Source organism: Pyrus communis, chromosome 1 (assembly GCF_963583255.1).
Source record: "Pyrus communis chromosome 1, drPyrComm1.1, whole genome shotgun sequence".
In the NCBI taxonomy this organism is placed as follows: Eukaryota; Viridiplantae; Streptophyta; class Magnoliopsida; order Rosales; family Rosaceae; genus Pyrus; species Pyrus communis.
The window spans coordinates 39,339,509-39,363,459 of record NC_084803.1 but is presented as its reverse complement, the minus strand read 5'-3'; the positions used below and the strand labels follow the sequence as shown (position 1 = coordinate 39,363,459).

At 39.7% G+C, this 23,951-nt stretch overlaps 1 protein-coding gene and 1 pseudogene across 1 annotated transcript; one reads left to right on the top strand and one right to left on the bottom strand.

The window, feature by feature from the left end:
- Positions 1–723: 723 nt before the first annotated feature.
- LOC137733630 (L10-interacting MYB domain-containing protein-like) lies at positions 724–1,689 on the bottom strand (annotated as a pseudogene).
- A 20,909-nt stretch (positions 1,690–22,598) lies between these two features.
- Positions 22,599–23,282, top strand: LOC137727517 (uncharacterized). Its single transcript, XM_068466368.1, has one exon. The coding sequence runs from the start codon at positions 22,599–22,601 to the stop codon at positions 23,280–23,282; it is 684 nt and encodes a 227-aa protein (XP_068322469.1).
- The last annotated feature ends 669 nt before the right edge of the window (positions 23,283–23,951 follow it).

Below are 23,951 nucleotides of genomic sequence, written 5' to 3'. Positions count from 1 at the left end.
TTTAAAATGAGGCATGTATCTTGTATCTCTCCTTATTTCTTGGGGAATGCCATGAAACTCCGAATCCATCGGTTTGATAATATCTATTGTCATCTTACGTACGATATCTAACATAGCACCAAAATATCTACTAACACTCTCACTAGAATGTTGAAATTTCTCTTGAACTAATCTATTTTTCACACCATGTCCCAACATATGCAAGAACATTCCTAATATTTCAGTTGCATTCAGTCTCCTTGAACTTTTCAATCCATAATTAGTTTGCAAGTCTTTGGATAATTTATAGAAGACATCTTTGTTCATCCTAAACATTCTATAGCATCGCACATCATTCCTTATAGTACTTCCATCAACCAAATATTACTTGTTTGGGAAGAATTCATACAAGGAGTTTTGTGGACATATTTTAAATAATATGTTTCAACAGCTCTTGCTACAACACATATAATTAGACCGTCCTCCAAATCCTCAACATCATCTTCAAAGGTGTTCATATTGAATATACACATGTAACCTAACACATAATTCAACATTCCATAAGTCATAATCCAACAATCACTAAGAAGTCATAATCTGACATTCAAGAACAAGTCATAATCCAACGTTTAACAAGAAATCATAATCCAACATTCAATAAACACAAATTACAAGCAATATTCAACACATAATCTTAATGTAAAGTAAAAACCACACATAGTACTAATTCATAGTTTTAGCTCCTTATTGTTGTTTGTTGAACATATATTTCAACCAAGTTAGCTGGACTTCAGGATCTTTTATTGTGGGAAACACCTCTCGCTTCTCTGCAATACAAAATAAACATGTAGCAAACAACCCTAACTCGCTAGGTGGCTCATAACCAGGTAATTGTGCAACAGCTGCTATTACTTCCGGATTACTACTGCCTATATGCAACGACCTCATCAATGAGTTTGCAGAACTCCTATTTTCATAAGCTTCAACAAGACGGTCAATTTGACCACAAAGTTTTGCAGCACCTCCAATTTTTTTCCCATTTTTATCAACCTTCTTCTTTTGCAATTCTCCTTGGTTAGCATCTCTTTTTTTTTTCCCTTCCTCTGCATAGTCTCAGTTTCTTCCTCATCATCTGAATCAATTTGTCCTATAGATTCCTCTCTTGTCTCTGGTGGTAGTAATCCAAATGAAGGTGCCCAGACATGTTCACCAGTAGCAACTGTGTTCGAAAACATCCTATCTAATTTGTCCTCCATCTCAGGACTAATGCCCTTTTTCTCAATCTTCCATATTCTTTGTTTATCTACAAGTAAAAAAGAATATGGTTAATACATATTGCATGATATCATAATACATATTAAAAGATAAATACACAAATCTGAATTTTATTATTCAACCACTCCTCAGAGGCATCAATGGTATCCTTACTCGAATTCCACCCTAGGCCAGTTTCTTTACCAACTAGCTATTTCCACAACTTCCACTCATTTTTAAGTGCATCCCACTTATTTTTTAGTTGCACTCTTTCATAATCATGCCCTGTCTCTGCCTTGAAGTTAGCTCTAATATTTGCATATCCTTCTTTGTTAAAGTAGTGCCCAGACGATGTCTGGCCTCAACCTCCTTGATGCATACATCATAAAATATAGATATATTGTGGGCATTCCATGTAGCTGAAGGATTTGACGAAGATGCCCCTTTCTTTACCATTGATACCAACCAGTGATTTGTATATAGACATATATACACATACACACACACACATATATATATATATATATATATACAAGAACAAATGATATTGTAATATAATCAGGAAATAACTAATGGTAAAGCGTAAAAAGGTTCCAGTTAAATCAGAATAAATTGGTTGCTTCAAGAAATGACACTTGGACCGAATATTCAACTAAAAGCTCTGTGGTAGTATCTTGCTCAGTATAATTTATTGGCCATTAGTTATGTAAATTTCTATCTGTAGAATATTACATTTCTTGTACTACAGAAATGAACTAAAGTGGTATTCTAGCAACCAAATAATAGTGATCAAACTATTTAGGACTCCAGAGAATTCATCCATTTTCAAGGTTGGTATATCAATGGTATTCTAGTAGGTTGTTTATGCTCTCACCCCCAGCTTAATCAAATGCTAAGCCTGCTGTGTGTGGAAAATAGCGAGACACCATCTCATTTTTTTAGTGATATAAAGCTTGTAACATTCCAAAAAATCGGATATCTGGCAGGCTAGCCGTTGGCTGTCAACACTACAAGCGGACCCCTAAGTGTAAATTGTTCCCAAATAAAACAAAAAAAAGTGACTTGAATGAACAAACTAACTTCTATACATATGTACTTGATCTACAAGTATTTCAAAGCAATGATAAGACCTAGAATCCTCTTTAACGAAATAAAGGAAACCTCCTTATCGGCTTAGACGGGCACTGCATTTCTCTCATCTAAGAATTTTCCATTTACAACTTGGTTGTGCCACTTCTAACAAGTTTTTAAATTCAAATTCTAGTAAGAAAACCAAACTAAAATCATTTGCAGTTGTTATTTCATAAGAACCCATCATTCATGTTAATTAATCTAAAAATCCACTCTAACTAATTGCCAATATCCAATACATCACATATAATATGACAGATAATAAGAAAATCAAACAAACAATAACCATCCAAAACACCATTGAAGAAAAACACAAAGCAAGAACTCACCAGTAAAGCAGGATGTGATTCAAAATCTTCCAATTTCCAAACTTTCCCAGTAAGTGGCTCCGGAATCTAAAACTGTGACATCCCACATTGCCCAGGGGAGTGATCCTTAAATGTATATTCCTATCCCTACCTAGCACGAGGCCTTTTGGGAGCTCACTGGCTTCGGGTTCCGTAGGTACTCTGAAGTTAAGCGAGAAGGGAGCTAGAGCAATCCCATGATGGGTGACCCACTGGGAAGTTGCTCGTGAGTTCCCAAAAACAAAACCGTGAGGGAATGGTAAGCCCAAAGCGGACAATATCGTGCTACAGTAGTGGAGCGGGCCCGAGAAGTGATTCGCCTCGGGCCGGGATGTGACAAAAACCAATTTCCAAACAATCAAAATAAAGAACAAATCTTGAACAAAATTCAAAACAATTTAAAAAGAACAAGTATATATGTGGTGCCTCAAAATTGGGAGCTCGGAACCCTAGAGAGACCCCTTTGGACTTGGTTCAAGCGGCTCGAACGACAAGCTTCGTTGCAGGCAGAGCGATCCTATTACATGTATTTGTAGAATTGAAGGATGGGTAGGCTTATACACTTAAGGGGAGGTTCAAGGTCACGCATTTTCACTACAAAATATATACCTAAACCATAAGATAAATCAGAAGGAGAGTTCACACACCAATTCAGAGCAGTTAACAAAGCAATTGAGATAATGACAAACAAGAAATTAATCTAAAAAATGTAATCAACAACTATAAACATGTGTCCTCTAGACCTTCTAAAAAAAATGAATAGAGAAGTAATCAATTTTTCTTACTTCTCTTTCAATTTTTCTTGTTTCCTCCACAAACCCTTTTTTTTCCCAATTAATTTTTTCCACAAACCATATCACCTTCCCCAATTAATTTTTTTCCCGACCCACCATCCCCAATTTTTTTTTTCAACACCCATACACTCATCCCTTTGCTCTTCCCACCCTTCTTTCACTTACTCTCCCATCCCTAAATTTAAAAATCCAAACAAATAAATAACGAAATTTTAGACAAGAGAAGCTTACCAGAAGAAGAACGCCAAGCCGGAGAACGAGAGAGATCGCTGGGAGGAAGGAAGTTTTAGGTTGGGGAATGGGTTTGGGGCGACGAGTTGGGAGTGAACGAGTGAGACAGGAGGGAGAGAACTAGTGAGATGCCAGAGAAAGGAAGAGGATGGCACTTGGGGTAAGGGTAGGATCTGCATTTGAAAACTTTCATTAAACATTATTGTTAACCCATGTTTCTAAGATAAAAAGCTGGTTTTTGAAAGCAGCAAATAGTTGCTTCCACTTTCCAGCTATTTTTCGTAGCAATTTTGAAAATAAGTACTTTGTTGTTGAGTTACCATACACAATATTGAGCTCAACTTTTTTTTCATCCCTACTTTTAAAAAAATTTAAGTAGTACCAAACTGATACTTCATTGAACCATACACATCACTTTGAAGCTTTCCAAGCTTGTACTTTTGAATCACTTCCTTGTGTTGCTTTCCAATTGCACATCCCTCACATACTTCATTTGAATCTTAAATTTCAGGAAGTCCATGCACCATCTCTAGTTTTTGTAAATTTTTTAGACTTCGAAAATTAAGATGATCAGGCCTTGTTTTTACCACAACCAAGTGGATTCAACCACATTTGCCTTCATAGCAACTAAGCTACGAAGCATGGATAAAGACATGGACACGAAGATACAACACAATAGGACATACATTAAATTTCTAAAAATGAAGATACGATACGGCATGGGTATGGCAATTTACATAATAAATATATATTTAAACAATAGAGTAAATTGTACCAATGGTCCCTCAATTTTAATCAAATTGGAGCAATGATCCCTTAACTAAAAATCCATTACCATTGGTCCCTCAACTCATCAAAATGTGTACCTATGGTCATATTTGTCAACTTCGTCAGAATTTTGTCAAAATGAGTTATGTTCGAAGGACCATTGCTACAATTAGCCTCAACTCATCAAAACGTGTAGCTACGGTTCTTTTCATCAATTTTGTCAGAATTTTGTCAAAATGAATTATGTTGGAAGGACCATTGCTACAATTGGGCTACAGTTGAGGGACCATTTCTTCAACTGGGTTAAAGTTGAGGGACCAATGGTAATTGATTTTTAGTTGAGGGACCCTAGTTGCACGTTTTGATGAGTTGAGAGACTAATGGTAATGAATTTTTAGCTGATGGACCATTGCTCCAATTGAGTTAAAGTTAAGGAATTATTGCTACAGTTTACTCTAAAAAATATATCTTAAATAACAATAAAAAAAAATTAATTACTCAAATTTAAATTTATATTATTCAAACTCTCAAAAAAGAAAGGATGGTAGTGATGTAGATTCCGTTGGCTATGTAGTTTTGGGGCTTTAGTCTCATTTAAACCCTAAAAATTAAAAACGTGTGTCATTTTTCTCTACAAAAACAAACAAACAACATGTTGACGTATTGCAGTCATCTTCTTCGCGAAGCCTCCTCCACTAGATCGGGTCGTCTCCGTGCGACGCCCTCCTCCGTCAAGACGCGTCATCTTCTTCGTGAGGCCTCATTCCACCAGATTGCGTCATCTCCATCGTGAGGTTTTCTTCCACCAAATCGCGTCAAAGGCCATGGTGCATATATCCGTATCGAGACAGTAGGCCCGTATCTAAACCATTGGATGTCCTTATCCATCTATCAAACGCCGTATCCATTGGATACGCATCTGGATCAATACATCACCATATCAGAGGCGTATCGTGTCCATTTGCGTATCCTACATGCAATATGCGACAGATGTGCCATATCTGTGCATCGTAGCACCTAAGTTAACATAATTGGGCTACAGACGCTGCAGTAGTGGCTGTTGCTGGTGGTGTTACGACCACGCCATTATTTTCATTCTCCGTTCCAAATTAAGGCACATATAAAGGGTTGTTCGTTGTGGTTTCAAAATTTTCAACCTTTTTTTTTTTGCTCTAGGGCACACAAATCAAGGAATTAAAACTTCAGAGATTGGGTGCGTTAGAAATATTCAAATAGAGTAGAAATTCAGAAAGAATTACCATAGCTTCTTTGATATCTGAATCAAGCTCTGTAGAAAATATGGAAGAGAATGCTTTTTTCTCATTAATTTTTCTCTACAAGATTACAAGGATATATATACATGATACAAATGTGTAGGTAGGACAAGGTAGCCGTCCTAGTATGTAGGTAGGACAAGGTAGGACGGCTGTAGAGGACAAGGTAGCCGTCCTAGTGTGTAGGTAGGACAAGGTAGGACGGCTGTAGGATGGCTTGACGGCTGTAGGACGGCTAGTGTGTAGGTAGGACAAGGTAGGACGGCTGTAGGACGGCTTGACGGCTGTAGGACGCCTTATTCTTCCAATAATAATATTATATACAATTACACAAGGACTCCAACCATATTCCTTATTTGTCTAACACTCCCCCTCAAGTTGGAGAGTGGATGTCAAGAACTCCCAACTTGCGTAACATACCCGAAAACTTTTCTTTCCCAAGAGGTTTGGTAAACAAGTCTGCCAACTGTTGTGCCGTACCCACATGCTTGGTCTCTATTGTGCCATCTACAATCTTATCTCGTATAAAGTGACAATCCATCTCAATGTGACGAGTTCGTTCATGAAAAACAGGATTGGCAGCTATATGTAACGCTGCTTGATTATCACAAAATAAAATGGAAGGACCATCCAAAGGAATGTTCAAATCCTTCAACAAAAAACGAAGCCAAACTATCTCGCAACAAGCACCTGCCATGGCCCTATATTCCGCCTCTGCTGAAGAGAGCGAAACGGTTTTCTGTCGTTTCGTCCGCCAAGAAATCAAAGAACCGCTCAAGAATACACAATACCCAGTAGTCGAACGGCGAGTGATAGGGCAACCTGCCCAATCAGAATCACAAAACGCAGTTAACTTGGTCTGGTTGTCAGAACGAAATAATAAACCTTGACCTGGAGTAGCCTTCAAATAACGAACAATACGAAGCGCAGCATCCATATGAGATATCCTTGGCTTGTGCATAAAACGGCTTAGAACATGCACAGAATAGGTGATATCCGGCCGAGTGATAGTGAGATATATTAACCGACTTACTAATCGTCGATACTTTTCAGGATCCTTGAGAAGTTCTCCTTTATCAGATAATTTTGTGTCATCCATAGGAAAAGCAATGGGTCGTGCTCCGAAAAAACCATAGTCCTTGAGAATCTCTAATGCATACTTGCGTTGAGAAATATAAATCCCTTGTTTGGAACGAGAAACCTCAATACCCAAAAAATATTTTAAATCACCAAGGTCTTTTATCCGAAAATGATAACGGAGAAAAGACTTCAGAGAATTAATGGCACTAGCATCATTGCCTGTAATCACAATATCATCCACATAAATGAGCAAAGCTGTGAAAGAAATACCAGACTTTTTAGTGAACAATGAATAGTCAGCTTTGGATTGTTGAAAACAGGCAGAAATGATGGCACTAGTGAATTTGGCAAACCATTGGCGAGAAGCCTGCTTAAGACCATAAAGTGACTTGTGAAGGCGACAAACAAGATTCTCCCCCTGTCGCCGAAGACCAGGAGGAGGAGATATATAGATTTCTTCATGTAAGTCACCATGTAAGAAAGCATTATTAACATCAAGCTGATGAAGAGACCAAGACTGACTAGCAGCAAGAGCAAGAAGACAACGCACCGTAATCATCTTAGCAGTAGGAGAAAAAGTGTCATGATAATCAATACCTTCAGCCTGAGTGAAGCCTTTAGCAACCAAACGAGCTTTGTAGCGGTCAATAGAGCCGTCAGAATTGTGCTTGAGTTTGTACACCCACTTACAACCAATGAGAATTTTGCCAGGGGGCAAGGAAGTTAAAGTCCAAGTACCATTAGCATGTAAAGCTTGAAGCTCCTTAGTCATAGCACGTTGCCAATTGGGGTTAGTGGCAGCCTCGGCAAAGGAGGAAGGCTCCACAGTCTGACTGACAGAGTTAATGTAAGAAAAATGCCTGGGAGAGTAACGGTGATAAGAGAGAAAATTACAAAGTGGATATCGCGTACCTTGTGTAGAACCGGGTTGCGAAGTCGAAGATGGGTGGGATGGCAGAATCACCTGCGAGCAAACGTAGTCTTTTAAATAGGATGGAGGTTTATGGGCACGGGAAGAGGTGCGGGGAAGGGGAGGATTGGTAGGTAGTGGGGGGGTAGGGATGTCCGTGGGTAAAAGGGTGAAAGGTAAGGAAGTAGCGGGGGGGGGGGGGGGGGGGGGGGGAAGGAGGGGATGCCGAGAGGGCAGGGGCATGGGGAGGAACGGGTAATGGGGTAGCAAGGGAATCTGTGGGAGGCGTGGAAGGGGAGGAAGGTGGAGGAGGGTGAGGCGTCGGGGCAGGAAGGGGTGGGTTATATGTAAAGTCCAGAGGGGGTGGGATGGGTAGGGTAGGCGAAGAGGATGGGATAGGAGGGTGAGAAACGGCATAAGGGAAAGTAGTTTCGTGAAAGATGACGTCTCGACTAGTGAAAATGCGGTGATTGTCGAGATCGTAAAGGGTATAGGCCTTTTGTCCATGAGGATAACCGAGAAAAATGCAACGATGAGCCCGAGGGGAAAATTTGGTGGTGGGAGTGACAGAGGTGGCATATGCCAGACAACCAAAGATGCGGAAGTGGTCATAAGATGGGGTTTTCGAAAAGAGAACCTCAAATGGGGATTTATGATGGAGAAGACGGGTAGGGAGACGATTGATGAGATAAGTAGCGGTAAGAACACATTCCCCCCAAAACTTGATAGGAAGATGGGATTGAAAACGAAGGGCGCGAGCGGTTTCAAGAAGATGACGATGTTTTCTTTCAACAACGCCATTTTGTTGGGGGGTATAAACACAAGAAGTTTGTAAAAGCACCCCATGATCAGAGAAAAAACTACGAAGAGATAAAAATTCTCCACCATTGTCAGTACGAATGCATTGGATGGTAGTGCGGAATTGGGTAGTGACATAAGCAAAAAAATCCTTAATTAATTGTTGAGTGTCGGATTTATGTTTCATGAGGAAGACCCACGTAAAGCGAGAAAAATCATCCACAATGGTTAAGAAATAATGAGCACCAGAAAGAGAAGATTGACGATTCGGGCCCCAAATATCACAATGAATTAAAGCAAAAGGGAAAGTTGATGAAATTGAACTCAAAAGAAAAGGTTGACGAGTTTGTTTTGCCAACGGACAAACATCACAAATATGACTAGAATCAAAAGTACAATTAAGAGAGCTAGATGCTAAAGCTTGCAAACGAGTGGAGGAGGGGTGACCAAGACGCCTATGCCAGAGGGAGGAGGGGATGGTAATGATGTTGCAGAGAGGTTGACGGGTGGGGAGAGAAGAGGTAAGGGCCACAAGGTAATATAGATCGCCACGTCGCTTACCCACACCAATCATCACCTTCGAAACCAAGTCCTGCAAAACACACCAAGAAGGAAAGAAGGTTATGGAACACGATAATCCATCTGTAAGTTTACCAACCGATAAAAGGTCCACTCGGAAATTAGGGACACATAAAACATCCTTCAAAGTAACTGATGAATTTAAAGGAATAGTGCCGGTAAAAGTAATGGGAGCGGAAGCACCACTAGGCAAAGAAACAGGCGGCAAATGTGAAGGAGAACGATTAACCAAACATGAAGCGGAAGAAGTAATATGATCCGTAGCACCACTGTCAAGAATCCATTGACCATGACGAGAGGTGACAGGTAACAAACCTTGGGCAAAATCAGTAGTGAGAATGGCATTGGCCTGAGGAAGGGTGGTGGTGTCACGTAGAGCAGCTAGAACACGGGAGTGCTGCTCGGCAGAGAGGTCAGGCATGGCAAGCTGCAAGTCATGCAAAGTGGGCTGGGCCCCGTGCACTTGGTGGGTCGCTGGAGTAGAAGAGGAGGCGGGGGCCTGGGTGCCTTGCAAGTGATGGGCCTGGGTGAAATTATGGGGCCGGGAAGCAGAAAACCGTGGCTGCCGGGGAGGACTGGAAGGTGCATGGCTGCGGGAAGAACTGGAAGCAGTGGCACGGCGCGGTGGTCGCCACGGTTGGCCATGGAGGGGATGGCCAACGGGATAGCCATGAAGTTTATGGCAGGTGTCTCGGGTATGATAATCAAAATTGCAGTAGGTGCAGTGGAGGGGAGGACGAGCAGAGGAGGGACGGGACGGGCCACGAACAGCCATGGGAACGGCAGAGAAAGCTGCCGAAAAAAAATTAGGGCTAGGGTTATAAACCTGCTCTGATACCATGTAGAAAATATGGAAGAGAATGCTTTGTGGAAAATATGGAAGAGAATGCTTTTTCTCATTAATTTTTCTCTACAAGATTACAAGGATATATATACATGATACAAATGTGTAGGTAGGACAAGGTAGGACGGCTGTAGAGGACAAGGTAGCTGTCCTAGTGTGTAGGTAGGACAAGGTAGGACGGCTGTAGGATGGCTTGACGGCTGTAGGACGGCTTGACGGCTTGACGGCTGTAGGACGGCTAGTGTGTAGGTAGGACAAGGTAGGACGGCTTGACGGCTGTAGGACACCTTATTCTTCCAATAATAATATTATATACAATTACACAAGGACTCCAACCATATTCCTTATTTGTCTAACAAGCTCTCAGTGAAAGCACCAATTTATGGTGGCAAAAATCCGTGTCATCAGTTTGGACGAATTTGTACCAACAAAACAAATTAATAACTTGAGAATGAGAAACAAACCTTGACCACAGCATGCGGCATCGGAACAGAAGCTAAAACAAGGTGGGTAAGCAGGCAATGAAGCTCTAGACATTGGTTTATTTGTTTTTAATATAACAAAAACACAACTATACATTTATTTGACGTAGAATGTTCGTAGATCAGATATTCCTTCAAATTTGATGTCGTGTGCACTATTTCCAGGATTGAAATACGTTTGGCCAGAACAAGTTGGAAAGCCTGCTTGGGAGGCTGCAACAATAATCAAGAAGGACAACCCATCGTTACGGTTGTTGTCCTAAAACCTGGCTTCATTGGACTGCACGATTTTTGTTGCAATCGTGTATATGTTTACACTGATGAAAATGGAAAAGTCTTTTTGATACCTAGAACCGGGTAGAGACTAGAGAATGATCCCTTGGTCTAGTCCTTAAGTAACAATCTGTCTATCATCTCATCACAGGCATAACAGTTGTAATAAAGCTTGGATTTAGGATGACCATCCTAGCTCATGATGTAATTTTTCCTATTAATAAAATCTTCATTATATATATATATAATAATAATAATATAGTCTAATGAGAGCTTTTATGTTCAACTCTTGTAAAAGACAAGTTTGATACCAAATCATCGGCCGCATTGCATGTTAGTCCAAATAATTCACTTCTTAGCCTAAATATTCTAAAAATTCAAAGTGATAGTGTCACAGGGATCTCCTTTAGCCTACTCTGTATTATTCGGTTACCATCTTGGGAGGCTCAAGCCGTATTAAGTGTAATTATGACAGAAAAGCTACAAACATGGAGACATGGCCTCCGTGCGGGGGTCTTTGGCGACTCGTAGCCATTACTTGTGTATAACAAATTAATCGTTGCATTTTGCATTTTGCATTTGGGACCGAACTATGGAACATAAAAAATTTAAGAAATATTTATTTCCACCAAGTGCAGTTGTTTTCATTGGATCACACACATCAGTTTGAAGCTCTCCAAGCTTGTACTTTAGGAAACACTTCCCTATGTTGCTTTTTGATTGCACACCCTTCTCGTACTTCACTGGAATCTTAGATTTCAGGAAATATACACCCCCATCTCTTGTTTCTGTAAATTTTTTAAAGGAAAAATTAGTATTCAATCCCTAGTTACTAATGTTCATTAACTGGGATCTTGTTAGTTTTCAAATTTTGATTGAAGTTTCTAGCATTATAATGATGTGACAATGAATTTACTGTTGCAATCCTATTAGATTAGGAATGTGATTGTTTAAATCCTAGTGTATCTAAGGATATATTTGAATACTCCCTTTAGTAGTTAATATCCTATTAGAATTGTAATCCTAAAAGGGTAAGGATTTAACATATCCTACTACTATAAATAAAGGCACAATGGGGTGACACAACACACACCTCACGATTACACGTATCTCTCTATGGCCTCTACAATTGTTCAGTAAATTATGTCTACAACACATTATCAACACGCCCTTGACGCCGTGCTAAAGAGAGTTTATTCTTCAATTAGGGAACTATTACGTTTAATCATTCTTCTTAAGATTAATTTATTATTTTATAGAGTTGATCTAAATGCTATTGATCTAATTTAATTTTTCTACGTTGAACATGATATAACGCATTGGAGATGCAATTCTAGATTTTTGAGAAGGATCTTCTATCGTTTTTTTATGCTTAAAATAAAGGAAGATATTTGAACTGACCATGAAGCATAAAAATATTCCCCATAATGCATGAACCCCCTACATTTATATTTACCTTCCGATATATATTGTATATGTTTCATATATTTGTCAATATATATATATACACATTTCATGCATTACTCAATTTTTGTTATGTATAATTTGTGAGTCAAAGAATCGAAAGAAATTAGAAGCACTTAGATCGAACAAAAGAAAAAAAAAACAATTAAATTTTTGGAAAAATTTTGCGGTTAAGCCTAGCCTTGAAATGCACCAAGCCTGAAGCTTGGCTAAGCGACTGGACAGCCATTTTTAGGCCTGCTACTTGGATCTCTAGTGCATGGGCGTTAAGCCGTCGGCCCATTCCAGAAGCCAACAAACGTGTTGGGCTTTTTCGCGCATCGGCTCATCGTTAGTAGCCTTGCGCTGCTAGACCTCGCTCCAGCCTGGCCCACTTTCAACTGCAAGCTTGGCCCACTTTTAGCTGTTATTGGACTATGTCCCGTTCTAGCTCCAGCTCGCTCCAGCTCGGCCTGTTTTCCCAAGCCCACTAGCAGCCATTACTTGCGGAGCCGTACTCTCTCTCGCTCTGCTGCAACATGCAACCATCTGAGCTACTTTGTAGCCATGACCCGAGCCTAAAGGCCTGCAATTTTTGTAAGGCCGTGTATTGCAGCCAACCAAAGTGTGTTGGGCTGCATCCTTTTTTTTTTCTTCGACTCAATGCCATATTTTTGGCATCCTTTGCTTCTTAACCATACCTAAATAATTTTGGGATGTTTTTGGTTAACACTAATTAAGCTATAATTCACTTGTCACTAGGCCTACTGCCAATTGAAGATAGTAAGACTCAAATGTCATTATGTTACTTCTACGATCGACCCCGAATGGTCTCGATCTATTAAATTAATTAAAAGTGACTGGTAGTCCATTAATCTGACAAAAAATCCAAAATTGTTGACTTGAAGATCACTTTTGGACATGAACAATTCAATAATTTAATTCTCTTCTTTGAACCGTTAACATCCTTTCATAGTCCCGAAGCGCTCACACTTGAGTTCCCGAAGCAACTCGAATCCACTACACTTAAATCAGCATATTGCATTATGTGTTCTTACATGAACCTCTCTTTTATGAACTAAACATTCATAAACTAAATTGAACTTGTAGTTTCAAATTTAGTGCCTTTGAAGCCCGAAGTTTTCATAAAACAATACACCCATGAAAACCATGTCTTAGAACTCGAATGTTCTAACTTTTTCATGAAAACCATGTCTTAGAACTCGAATGTTCTAACTTTGATGCATATGGATGTTTCATTCCCATAGCACCAATCATAATCTTGTTCCCTCCAATTCAGTGGATTGTCAAACCGTCACAAATTCGATTTCCCTTATTTGGACGTTTCTAATAGAAACCACTTTATGTGGGTACAAAACGTGAATCTCCACCTGACTATTAAGAAGCTGAGAAACCATTGAAGCAAACAATGGCATGGAAGAGCTGAATAAGCCTCTGCCATGATCTTCATTCGAAGACTTATGCCTGAAACATTACCACGGAAGTACCTCCTGAACGAGGATTCCATGGCTAATCATGCAAGACATTGCCTAAAGCACACCATGATTATGTCCATGAATGAGTATGATTCTGAAGTTTATAAATTCGATAGAATTTTGACTCAAGTATACTGTTTCTCGTCCTTCCATTTTTCTAACTCGTTCCTGAGGCAGTAGTGTAGAGAATTGAAGTTTACCAAATTCTCAGATCTAATTACTACCACAAATGTGAAGGAAAGGTATAGACCCAATTATGTTAGAGTCTACCGAATGGCTCAACCCAGTTCGGTCAAAGCCTACCAAATGGTGATGCCCTGCTTCGACAATGATGCATCGAAAGGCATGCTTTGCTTCAGTAAAGGTGCACCGAACGGTACTTCTCTGCTTCAGCAGAGACCTACTGAATAGACCCATCTAGCTTTGGCTAGATCCTATCGAATTCAATTAGGGTCTGTCTTTCTCACAATCCAATTTCAAGTTTATTGTTACAACATATGGTAGAATCAAGGCCTCCCAATGTGTGGCATCATGCCCGAAGCATGATCCTTGGCACCTAAGACCTAAAACTTCAAGGATAAGGGATAGTATTCCCAAACCTTAACCTTGCAGAATCTACTTCCGTCTTGATGAAATATATCATTGGCTATGAACCTGTTCGTGCCCCTACCAATGTTGTTAAGGAGTCTCATTCTAGTAGTAGTCAATATGTGAGATTGATTTTGCTTCATTGAACATTGTTGAAAGAGCTGAATTTTGACATGGATGACCTTGTTGGCAGAATCCCCTTAGTAAACCATTTACTTTGTGAACATTTTTCCATGTTCTTGGATTCACCTTTGGTGTTTGTTTTACTTATGGATAATCTTATTGATATTGTCCTCGAATATGAGTTAATTTGATCATATTTCTTATATACATGTGACCGAATTCAATTAAACACGTGATTAGGTAGGAATATGGGAAAGTTAGTTGTTTGGATGAAAGTGATACTATACATACTAATTTACACCTAAATCACATTTTTAGCAACAACTTCAGGTCTATCCAACCTAATTAAGAGCATTGGCACGCTCCTCGTTGTATGAATGGTACTAAATTACCATGTTAGAGACCTTATATTCTCTCTGTTTCGGAAGAACATCGTTGAATTTTAAAAGGATATTCAAGGAGACAATGATCAAGAATAAAACCATTGATGGAAAATAGAGTGGAATATCTTTGCACCACCTCCAAAAATGAGCATGAAGCTTTAATTTGGGGGCAATGGGCTACCTCCCAACTGGGAACACGCCACATGTGGTCGGCTTGGAGCCCGGTGATTGAGCAGTTTACTTGCTTTGGCATGACCTTTTGGGACATTTAGGTTGAACAATGATGCTATGATGCATCTCCTTACCCGAAGTAAAGATATTGTGCCTACAAGCACACTTTGCCAAGCCTGCTTGTTGGGGAATTTGATTTCTATATCATTCCTCGCAAAGATACAACACGACTCTCTTTTTATAGTGGATTCAAGGGAATATATGTGGACTAATCCAACCAAAATACGAAACATATAAATACTTATGGTTTTGGTTGATGAATCGACAAAATGGTCACATGTTTGTCCACACACATTGCTGCTAAACCTCCTAGTTGATTAAGGGTTCACCATCCTACTTATCCCATAAAGTCCGGGAGACTGGATAATGCCAGAGAGTTTAAATCGGCGGTTTTTCGATAAAATATTGCATGTCTTTTAGGTTTATAATTGAACATCGAATTCTCATGTTCACCCCAAATATAACATCGCCTAGCAATCATAAATCGCTATTTAAATGATCACTCGGACCTTGGTAAATGCACCAAGTTTTTGGTTTCTGCTTAGGGCTATGCAATCTTGTACGCAACTATGTTGGTTCGCTTTGAGGCCCATTGCCAACTAACCTATACGACTTTACAGTTGGTTACTGGTACGAACCTAACGTTTTTCGTATTTACGCATTTGGGCGTGCTTTCTATGTGCCAAGTTGTGCCACCACAACGTACCAACATGGGTCCTCAAAGAAGGATGTGAATCTTTATCTATCATGATTCTCCTTTACACTAGCTTTCTTAGAGCCCTTGCACATGATCTCTTTACCGCTCATTTGCAGGTTGTCACTTCAATGAGATAGTCTTTCCAACGTTAGGGGGAGATAAGAACGTCAACGTTCCCGAAGAACGACGCGAATCTGCGTGGACGTCACCCACTATGTCTCATCTCGATCCCTGTACCGCATAAGTATGATAAGCAACTGCGATGAATTCGAGCTTTCAGAATATTGCTCTAGACTCATTCCTTTAATCTAGCTAAAGTAACGGGATCATATACTAACTGCAAACATGTCTGCAAGGATAGACATGCGTGGAAAGTAATCACACTCCTACACCATTCCAGAGTACATCTCTAGTAACACAAATATCGCATTCTTAGTTGTCCACTGCTTGAGTGTTATATTGTGCACTAACTTGAGTTTCATAGTTGTGTTTTGTCTTACAAATAAACGAATTTGTGTATCTACATCATTCACGATAGTGTACGAATTTGATTCCAACAATGCTCATACCATACATTTCATTCATTGAAAATTGATCTTCATTACACTAGGAAGAAATAAAATATAAAAAAACCTCCAAGCAAAGCAATCTTAGCCTTTCAACGTAGCATTAATATCAATGTTACATGTCCAATTAATCTAAATATTTAAAGTAGCCGTTACTTATGAATAACAAATTAATCATTGCATTTTGCATTTGGGACCGAACTGTAGAACATAAACAATTTAAGAAATATTTATTTCCACCAAGTGCAGTTGTTTTCATTGGATCACACACATCAGTTTGAAGCTCTCCAAGCTTTAATGATGTGATAATGAATTTATTGTTGCAGTCCTATTAGATTGGGAATGTAATTGTGTAAATCTTAGTGTATCTTGGAATATCTTTGAATATTCCCCTTAGTAGTTAATATCCTATTAGACTTGTAACCTAAAAGGGTAAGGATTTAACCTATCCTATTACTATAAATAAAGGCACAAGGGGAGTGATACAACACACACCTCACAATTACATATCTATCTCTTTCTCTCTACTATTGTTTCACCCCTCTCTCTATGGCCTTCGTAATTATTCAGTAAATTATGCCTACAACATTTACATGTTTATTACATAATTTTATTAAATAAAAATTAGTAATTGATGTAGGGTTTTAATACTCATACCTCTATTAAACTCCTAATTAATTTTCAATTCAAACATTTCCAAAATAAATAAATAAAATTAGAATAAGTTTGTACCAGTTAGTTTTTTTATAAAAAAGATTCTCAATTTTTTTAATCTTAAATGTTCCCATTCTTAAATATACCAATTTGTTATATGTAAAATGTACCCTTTTTAATATAAAATGTACACAATTTTTTAATATAAAATTCTTTCAAATTTTTAATCCATTTTTAAACTTATATGGGTACATTCTTTTTTGTTGATTTGAGAATGTATCAATATCAAGTTTAATCGAAGAATTTATTATTATTATTAAGCCTAATATCTTTTTTTTCATGTGGTTTTGAAGGATGTATCCATGTTTTGGTACAATAATTTTTTTTTTGTTAATTTTGATGAATGTACCTATATATATATATATATATATATATAGGGATTTGTTATTGGTACTCCAAAAATCTTATTCTACACTCCAAACTTTCTATATTTGGAAAGAAAAATACACTTGTGAGGAGTGTAGAATGAGATTTTTGGAGTGCCTATAACACTTCCCTATATATATATATATATGTATATATATATATATGTATGTGTGTGTGTGTGTGTGTATATATGTATGTATATATATATATACACACACAATATAATAGAGAGTATAATTTATATTTTATTATTTTTAATTCCATAAGTTATGAGTTTTATTTAAAATCTCATTAATATAAACAAATACAAATTTCAAATTTTAATTTTTAATTTAAAAACTTAATTAAGTTACATTATTTTATTAATGTCAGGGACTTCGATCAAAAACTAAAAACAGACAAGGTTTCAATCAAATAATATTGATAGTTAGAGACCGTATCCAAAATGTCCCTTTTTAAAACATCGAAAGTTGAGATGACCAAGCCTTTTTTGTGACATCCCGTCCCGGAAATACCGAAATGTACGTATGAAATTACAATTTTACCCCTAGTGTGCTTTCGTCACGTTTTGGTTGTTTGTTGTGTTGTGGCATGTGTTTGGAACCTCACACACTCCCACACACACACGGACACTATCCTTCTCTCTCTCCCTCTGTCTTCTCTCTCTCCCGAGTCCTCTATCCTTCTTCTTCTTCCTAAAAACGTACGGACCAACACACATACCCCTCAAACCGTGACAGATCGAGGAAACTAAGGACACCATTCAACTCGTGAGGTCGAGGCGAGCACAACCATACCACTTTCAGGTAGGAACCTCAACGTTTTCACGTCGAATTCACAAGCCCCGATTTATGTACTGTTCATGCAAAATTTATACGTTGAGTTTTTGGGATTTCTAAGCTCATAGGTAGCTTGGTGGTGTCCCAAGGAGCCTCGGAGTGCTTCGTTGGACGAAATTGGACGTCGGAATCGTCCTACTCGAAGTTGGCCGGTTTTGGTTGTTTGCACAGGTAAGATTTCGTAATTTTTAGCCTTTAAAAGTGGTCCAACGTGATTCTTCTAGTCTAGGGCTTTCTTTTGGTCCAAGAATCATAGAAAATGGTTGAGAAACGAAGGAGATTAGTAAGTTTAAAGTTTTTCCCAGTTTCCGGCGACCGGAGTCCGGCGAGGGTAGGCCGGAGAAGAAAGGGGAATATTCTGTCAAGTTTAACGGAATATTCCTAACGGCAGTGACGGTATCCGGTTAGATTTGACGGAATATTCCGTTAGTTTAACGGAATATTCCTGACGGCGTCTGTTGACACCGTCAGTGTGCCTGGCACGTGGCCGCGCGTGGGGGGCGCGTAGGTCCGTGCCTGTGCTGGCGCGTGGGGGCGCGTGCGGGGTCCAAAAATTATTTTAAAAATATGGTTGTGATCCTGAGGTTGTGTAGAGCACGTTGGTATATTCATTTGTCCATTTTGAGCAATGTATGAGAAGTTATCACGAGAAACGGGTTATGTGCTTTAAAGTTAACGTTTTTATAGTTGTTTCGCATTTAGGTGACACGTACCCAGAGGACGAGCGTGCACACGCGAGGCAGGGGGGCTACGACCCTTCTACATACCAGTGAGTGGGCTTTTGTTTTCCGTATATACCTATATACATTTATATTCCCAGAAATTGTTTAAAAAGGGTTATTTACGTTATGCCATGCACCATATTATGATTGTTTATGCACCATCACATGCATTAGTAGTGGCATGCATATACATATTTATATGTGGGTGCTGTGGAGGCATAGGTAAGTGCCAGGTAAGCGTTAATTAATGATTGCATTAATTAGTGGTTAGAGATGCTTAAAGAGCTCATAACCTGCACCCCCGGTGTTAGTGCTCCCGCCCAGAGTAGGGCACAGTCCTTCACGTGTTGTTCACCTCCCGCACCATACGCTCAGCTTGGATCCAAGCTAGGTGCATAGGCCTGTCGTACAGACCACTATAGGTGGTTCCGACTCGTAGGTGACCCGCGATTATTCGCACAGCCTTCACGTGATCGTAGCACTAGAGCGTATATATATGTTACACCCAGGCTTGTCGTACAGACCACTTTAGGTGGTTCCGACTCGTGGGCAGGTTTAGATATTGAGATTGAGATTTGAGCTCTAGATGCAGCCGTACAGGTCACGTTAGGTGACTCCGGCTGCCAGATTACATGATATTGATATGGTTATACCTGGGCACTTGCATATCACTTTGAGATTGTGGCATGGCATATCTTGAGCATGATTGGTATACCCTTGAGCATGTTTTGCATGTTTACACATACGTATATATGTTTATTTTCTGGGAAGTGTACAGGTTTTACGGCGAGGGGTTAGAAAGTATTTTGTAAATGGTTTTAGAATGAATTGTTTTTGCCCACTCACGCTTTTGTTTTGCGCCCCTCCAGGTTCTAGTTGCTTAGCCGTTGCGGTGGTTTCCCTTGTGAGCTTTTCGGCGTTCTGACAGACACTCCACATTGTAGGGTCGCCTTCGGGCGTACTACTGTTGTCGTTTTATTTGGACTGCTATAGACCTGCTCTGAATTTGTATCGCACTAACTAGCACTCATTCTAGTACTTGTATGCTAGTTTTTTTATTATTCGTACTTTTATATTACTACTTCTTAGCTTCCGCACGTGCACATGGCTACGTCACCTTTGTGTGACGGCCAGCACGCTCCGATCTCGGTCGGGGTGTGTCATTTTTTTACCACAATAAAGTGGATTCAATCACATTGGCCTTCATACTAGGGATGACAATTTAATCCATCAAATCCAATACCTGCAGGTGACCAGCCCGAACAATTCAGTTTTAAGGAGCAAATTTCGGGTTTTTTACGGTTATGGGTAACCTTTGGGTAAAATTTTTGATTTCAGGTTCGGTTATGGTTATAGGGGTATCCAGTCCGAACCCATACCCGAACTCGCTCCATTTTCATTCTTTACTTAAAAATATAAATATTTATTATATTTAAAACCTTTGAGTTCTTTAATACTACATGGGAGACTACAAAAGTCTTGAGCACCACACACATGTACACACGTACCCACAAATGCAAAAGTCTTGAGACTACAAAAGTCCCATTTTTGTGTTCTGTGCTTCTCCCATCCCCAAGCACCTTTATCTTCTTACCATGCTCTCTCCCTCACCTCATTTCCTGCAAGTCTCTCTCCCTCTCTCTATCTTTCTCTCCTTCTCCTCATTACACACCACACCACCATCTTCTCTCCGTCATCCCTCACCTTTCTCTTCTTCCCATGCCCTCTCCCTCACCTCACTTCTCTGCAGGTCTCTCTCTTTGTCTTTCTGTCCTTCTCCTCATTACACTCTCATCACCTATCCCGAGCTACACACACACGGCACCATCACCCACACCACCCCCACCAACTCTAGCGAGCCCTCGAACCACACCCTTCAATCCCTCACCATCTTTGCAACCTCTCACTCTCTCTCCTCGTCCCTCTTGCACCATCACCTCAAACTCCCCCAAAACGCCACCGGCCTCCTCGTCCCTCTAATTGTTTAATCAGTTAAATTTTACGATTACGGGAAAACCGTTACCCGATGAATTCGCTTACGGGGAATACCCGTTCGGGTTTTTTACAGTTTTGGGTACGGAGAAAACAAACGGGTTCGGTTATGGGTAACCCAATCCTCCCCGTTGCCATCCCTACTTCATACCAAGTCAACATAATTGAGAAAGCTGGCATGCAGACGCTGCAGCAATGGCTGTTACTAGTGGCGTTGCAATTGCAACAGATTGTCCAGCTACCGTAGTCAGCTGCAAGGAGCGATGACGTGGGACCACACCACGGTTTCCATTCTCCGTTCTAGTTTCAGGCATATATCGAGTGTCATTAGTCGTGGTTTCAAAACTTTTCAACCAAGTTTTTTCTTTCTCTGGAGCACACAAATCAAGGAATTAAAAATTCAAAGATTAACGCAAAATTCAAAAGGAATTGTCGGAGCGTCTTTGATATTTGAACGAAAGATCTCAATGAAAATTTACAGTCTTTAGTCTTGACAAATTTGTACCTACAAAACAAATTAAACACCTAATTTTAAGGACCAAAACCACGCTACCAAAGAGGGGGGTTTGGCCAGATATCTAATGCCTAAGCTAATGTCTCTGAAAAGAGAGAGAGTTTAGAGCTTAATTGCATGGGTAGCAAATGCATACTAGGAAATTGGTGTAGAAAGAAGTACTTAGGCCATCTTCAACTGAAGGGTCTAAAGGGCCGAAAATAGCCCAAAAATCGTCTCGAACCGAGGGCTAGGCCAGAGGGCTGTGGAATCTAAAAGGGCCCTATGAAATTGGAGAAGGCTAGAGGGCTGGAGGGCTGGTTGCATACAGCCAGCCAGCCAGCTTGGGGTTGGCCAGAAAATAGAGAACTGACAGGATTGCTTAAAAATTCCAGCCAGCCAGCCCGGGGTTGGCCAGAAAATAAAGAACCGACAGGATTGCTTAAAAAAAATTTGGATACAATGGCTAGTCAGCTCATTTTTTATTTTATTTTATTTTATGTTATTTTATTTTATTTTTTATTTGTTTATTCTTAAAAATTCTATTTTTTTTTTCCTATAAATACCTAAACCATTCATTAAATTTAAGTTCTAATTTTTTTGGTTTTTTGGCCCAGTTATTGTTGTAGTTTTTAAATTTAAGTTGTTGGATTTGAATTTAAGTTGTTGTGATTTTTAAATTTAAACAATAAAATCTATTTGGCCCCATGATCCTTTGGCCCTTGGTTGGAGACAGTTTTTTGTGACAGGGCTAAGGCCATCTCCAACCGATGGCTGGCCAGAGGGCTCGTTTTAGCCCTCTGGCCCTCCAAGATTCTCCAAGATATTAATATTTTAATGAACAGTATAGGGTCATATTTGCCTCCGTCTCCAACCGAGGGCCAGAGGGCCAGAGGGCTCGTTTTAGCCCTACCACAAAAAACCGTCTCCAGTCGAGGGCCAAATGGCCATAAGACCAAACATAATTTATTATTTAAAAACTACAACTTAAATTAAGAAAAACGGCTAAGTGACGTCAGCTAGCCGTTGGATTTGAATTTTTCTTTTGCTATAAATAGGGTGGATATTGGACTATAATTCACATAACTTTGAATTCAATCTATTTCAATTCAAGTTTGCAATGAATTCCAACTTTGGATCCTTTTCAGATTCCAACTGGGGGTCCTCATCCAACTCCAAATTGGAAGCAAAATGGGCACAAATGAGACGAGAAGATGAGGAGTGTGATGAAGAAGTTCAAGTAAGGCGCAACAAAAAAAGCATAGCAGTAGCCATGATGTGTCAACCAATTGAGGAACAACCTCAATGGGGTAGCTTTATTGCTGGTCGCTCTTACAAACCACGAAACAAAGCGATGTCGCATGCCAATCTGATGAACAATTACTTCAACCCCAACTCGGTGTACACGGAAGAGGATTTCAGACGTCGCTTCCGAATGAGGCATCATTTCTTCGAGCGTTTACTTCGTGATGTCCAGCAAGTCAATTCATACTTTCGACAGAAGTTAGACAGAGCAGGCCGCCCTGGTTTCTCACCTCATCAGAAGGTTACTATTGCACTTCGAATGATGGCCTATGGCTCCCCAGCTGATTCGATGGATGAAACCCATGGTATGCCTGAGTCTACATGCCTTGATACTATTCAAAAATTCTGTGACACAATTGTTCAGGTTCACAAAGACGAGTACCTCTGCGAGCCAAATCAAGAAGATCTGAATCGGCTCCTTCGCAAAGCTGAAGACCATGGGTTTCCGGGCATGATAGGGTCATTAGACTGCATGCATTGGGATTGGAAGAACTGTCTTACCGGATGGCAAGAAGGCTTTAGCGGAAGGTCGAGAAAGCCAACTGTTGTGTTAGAGGAAGTTGCCTCATATGACACATGAATTTGGCATGCTTTCTTTGGAGTCCCTGGGTCCTATAATGACATTACAGTTCTTGGGCGTTCACCCCTCTTCAATAACTTGACGGAAGGTAAAGCACCTCAACTTCGCTACTACATCAACAACCGTCAATACAATATAGGGTATTACTTGGTAGATGACATCTACCCAAAGTGGGCAACACTTGTCCAAGCAATTCTAAACCCTAGGAATGACGCAGAAAAGTTGTTTACCTTACACCAAGAGGCATACCGGAAAGATATTGAGAGAGCTTTTGGTATTCTACAAGCACGGGGGAAGATTATTAGCGAACTGGCAAGAGGGTGGAGTCGAGAAAATTTGGACTCTATCATGATGTCTTGCATCATATTACACAATATGATAGTGGAGGATAAGCGAGATGAGTATATTGATGGAGAGTCCGATGACGACCAAGAATATCCAAATAGGTCAAGAAGGGCTCGTGCAAAAATATATGATGGGCCTAATTTGCCTTTCAATCCAAGAACTGGTAGTATCTCTATAAATGAGTACATGAGGTGCTATAGAATGATACGTTCTCGTGCCACAAACAAGTACCTACAACATGATCTTGTTGCACATCTTTGGGCCAAAAGAAGCATGGAGTAGGCGTTTAAGTTTTATGTTATTAAATGTTTTTTAAAATGTTGT

Coding starts and splice junctions, on each gene's coding strand:
- LOC137727517 (XM_068466368.1), top strand. CDS start 22,599: ATGAGACGAGAAGATGAGGAGTGTGATGAAGAAGTTCAAGTAAGGCGC.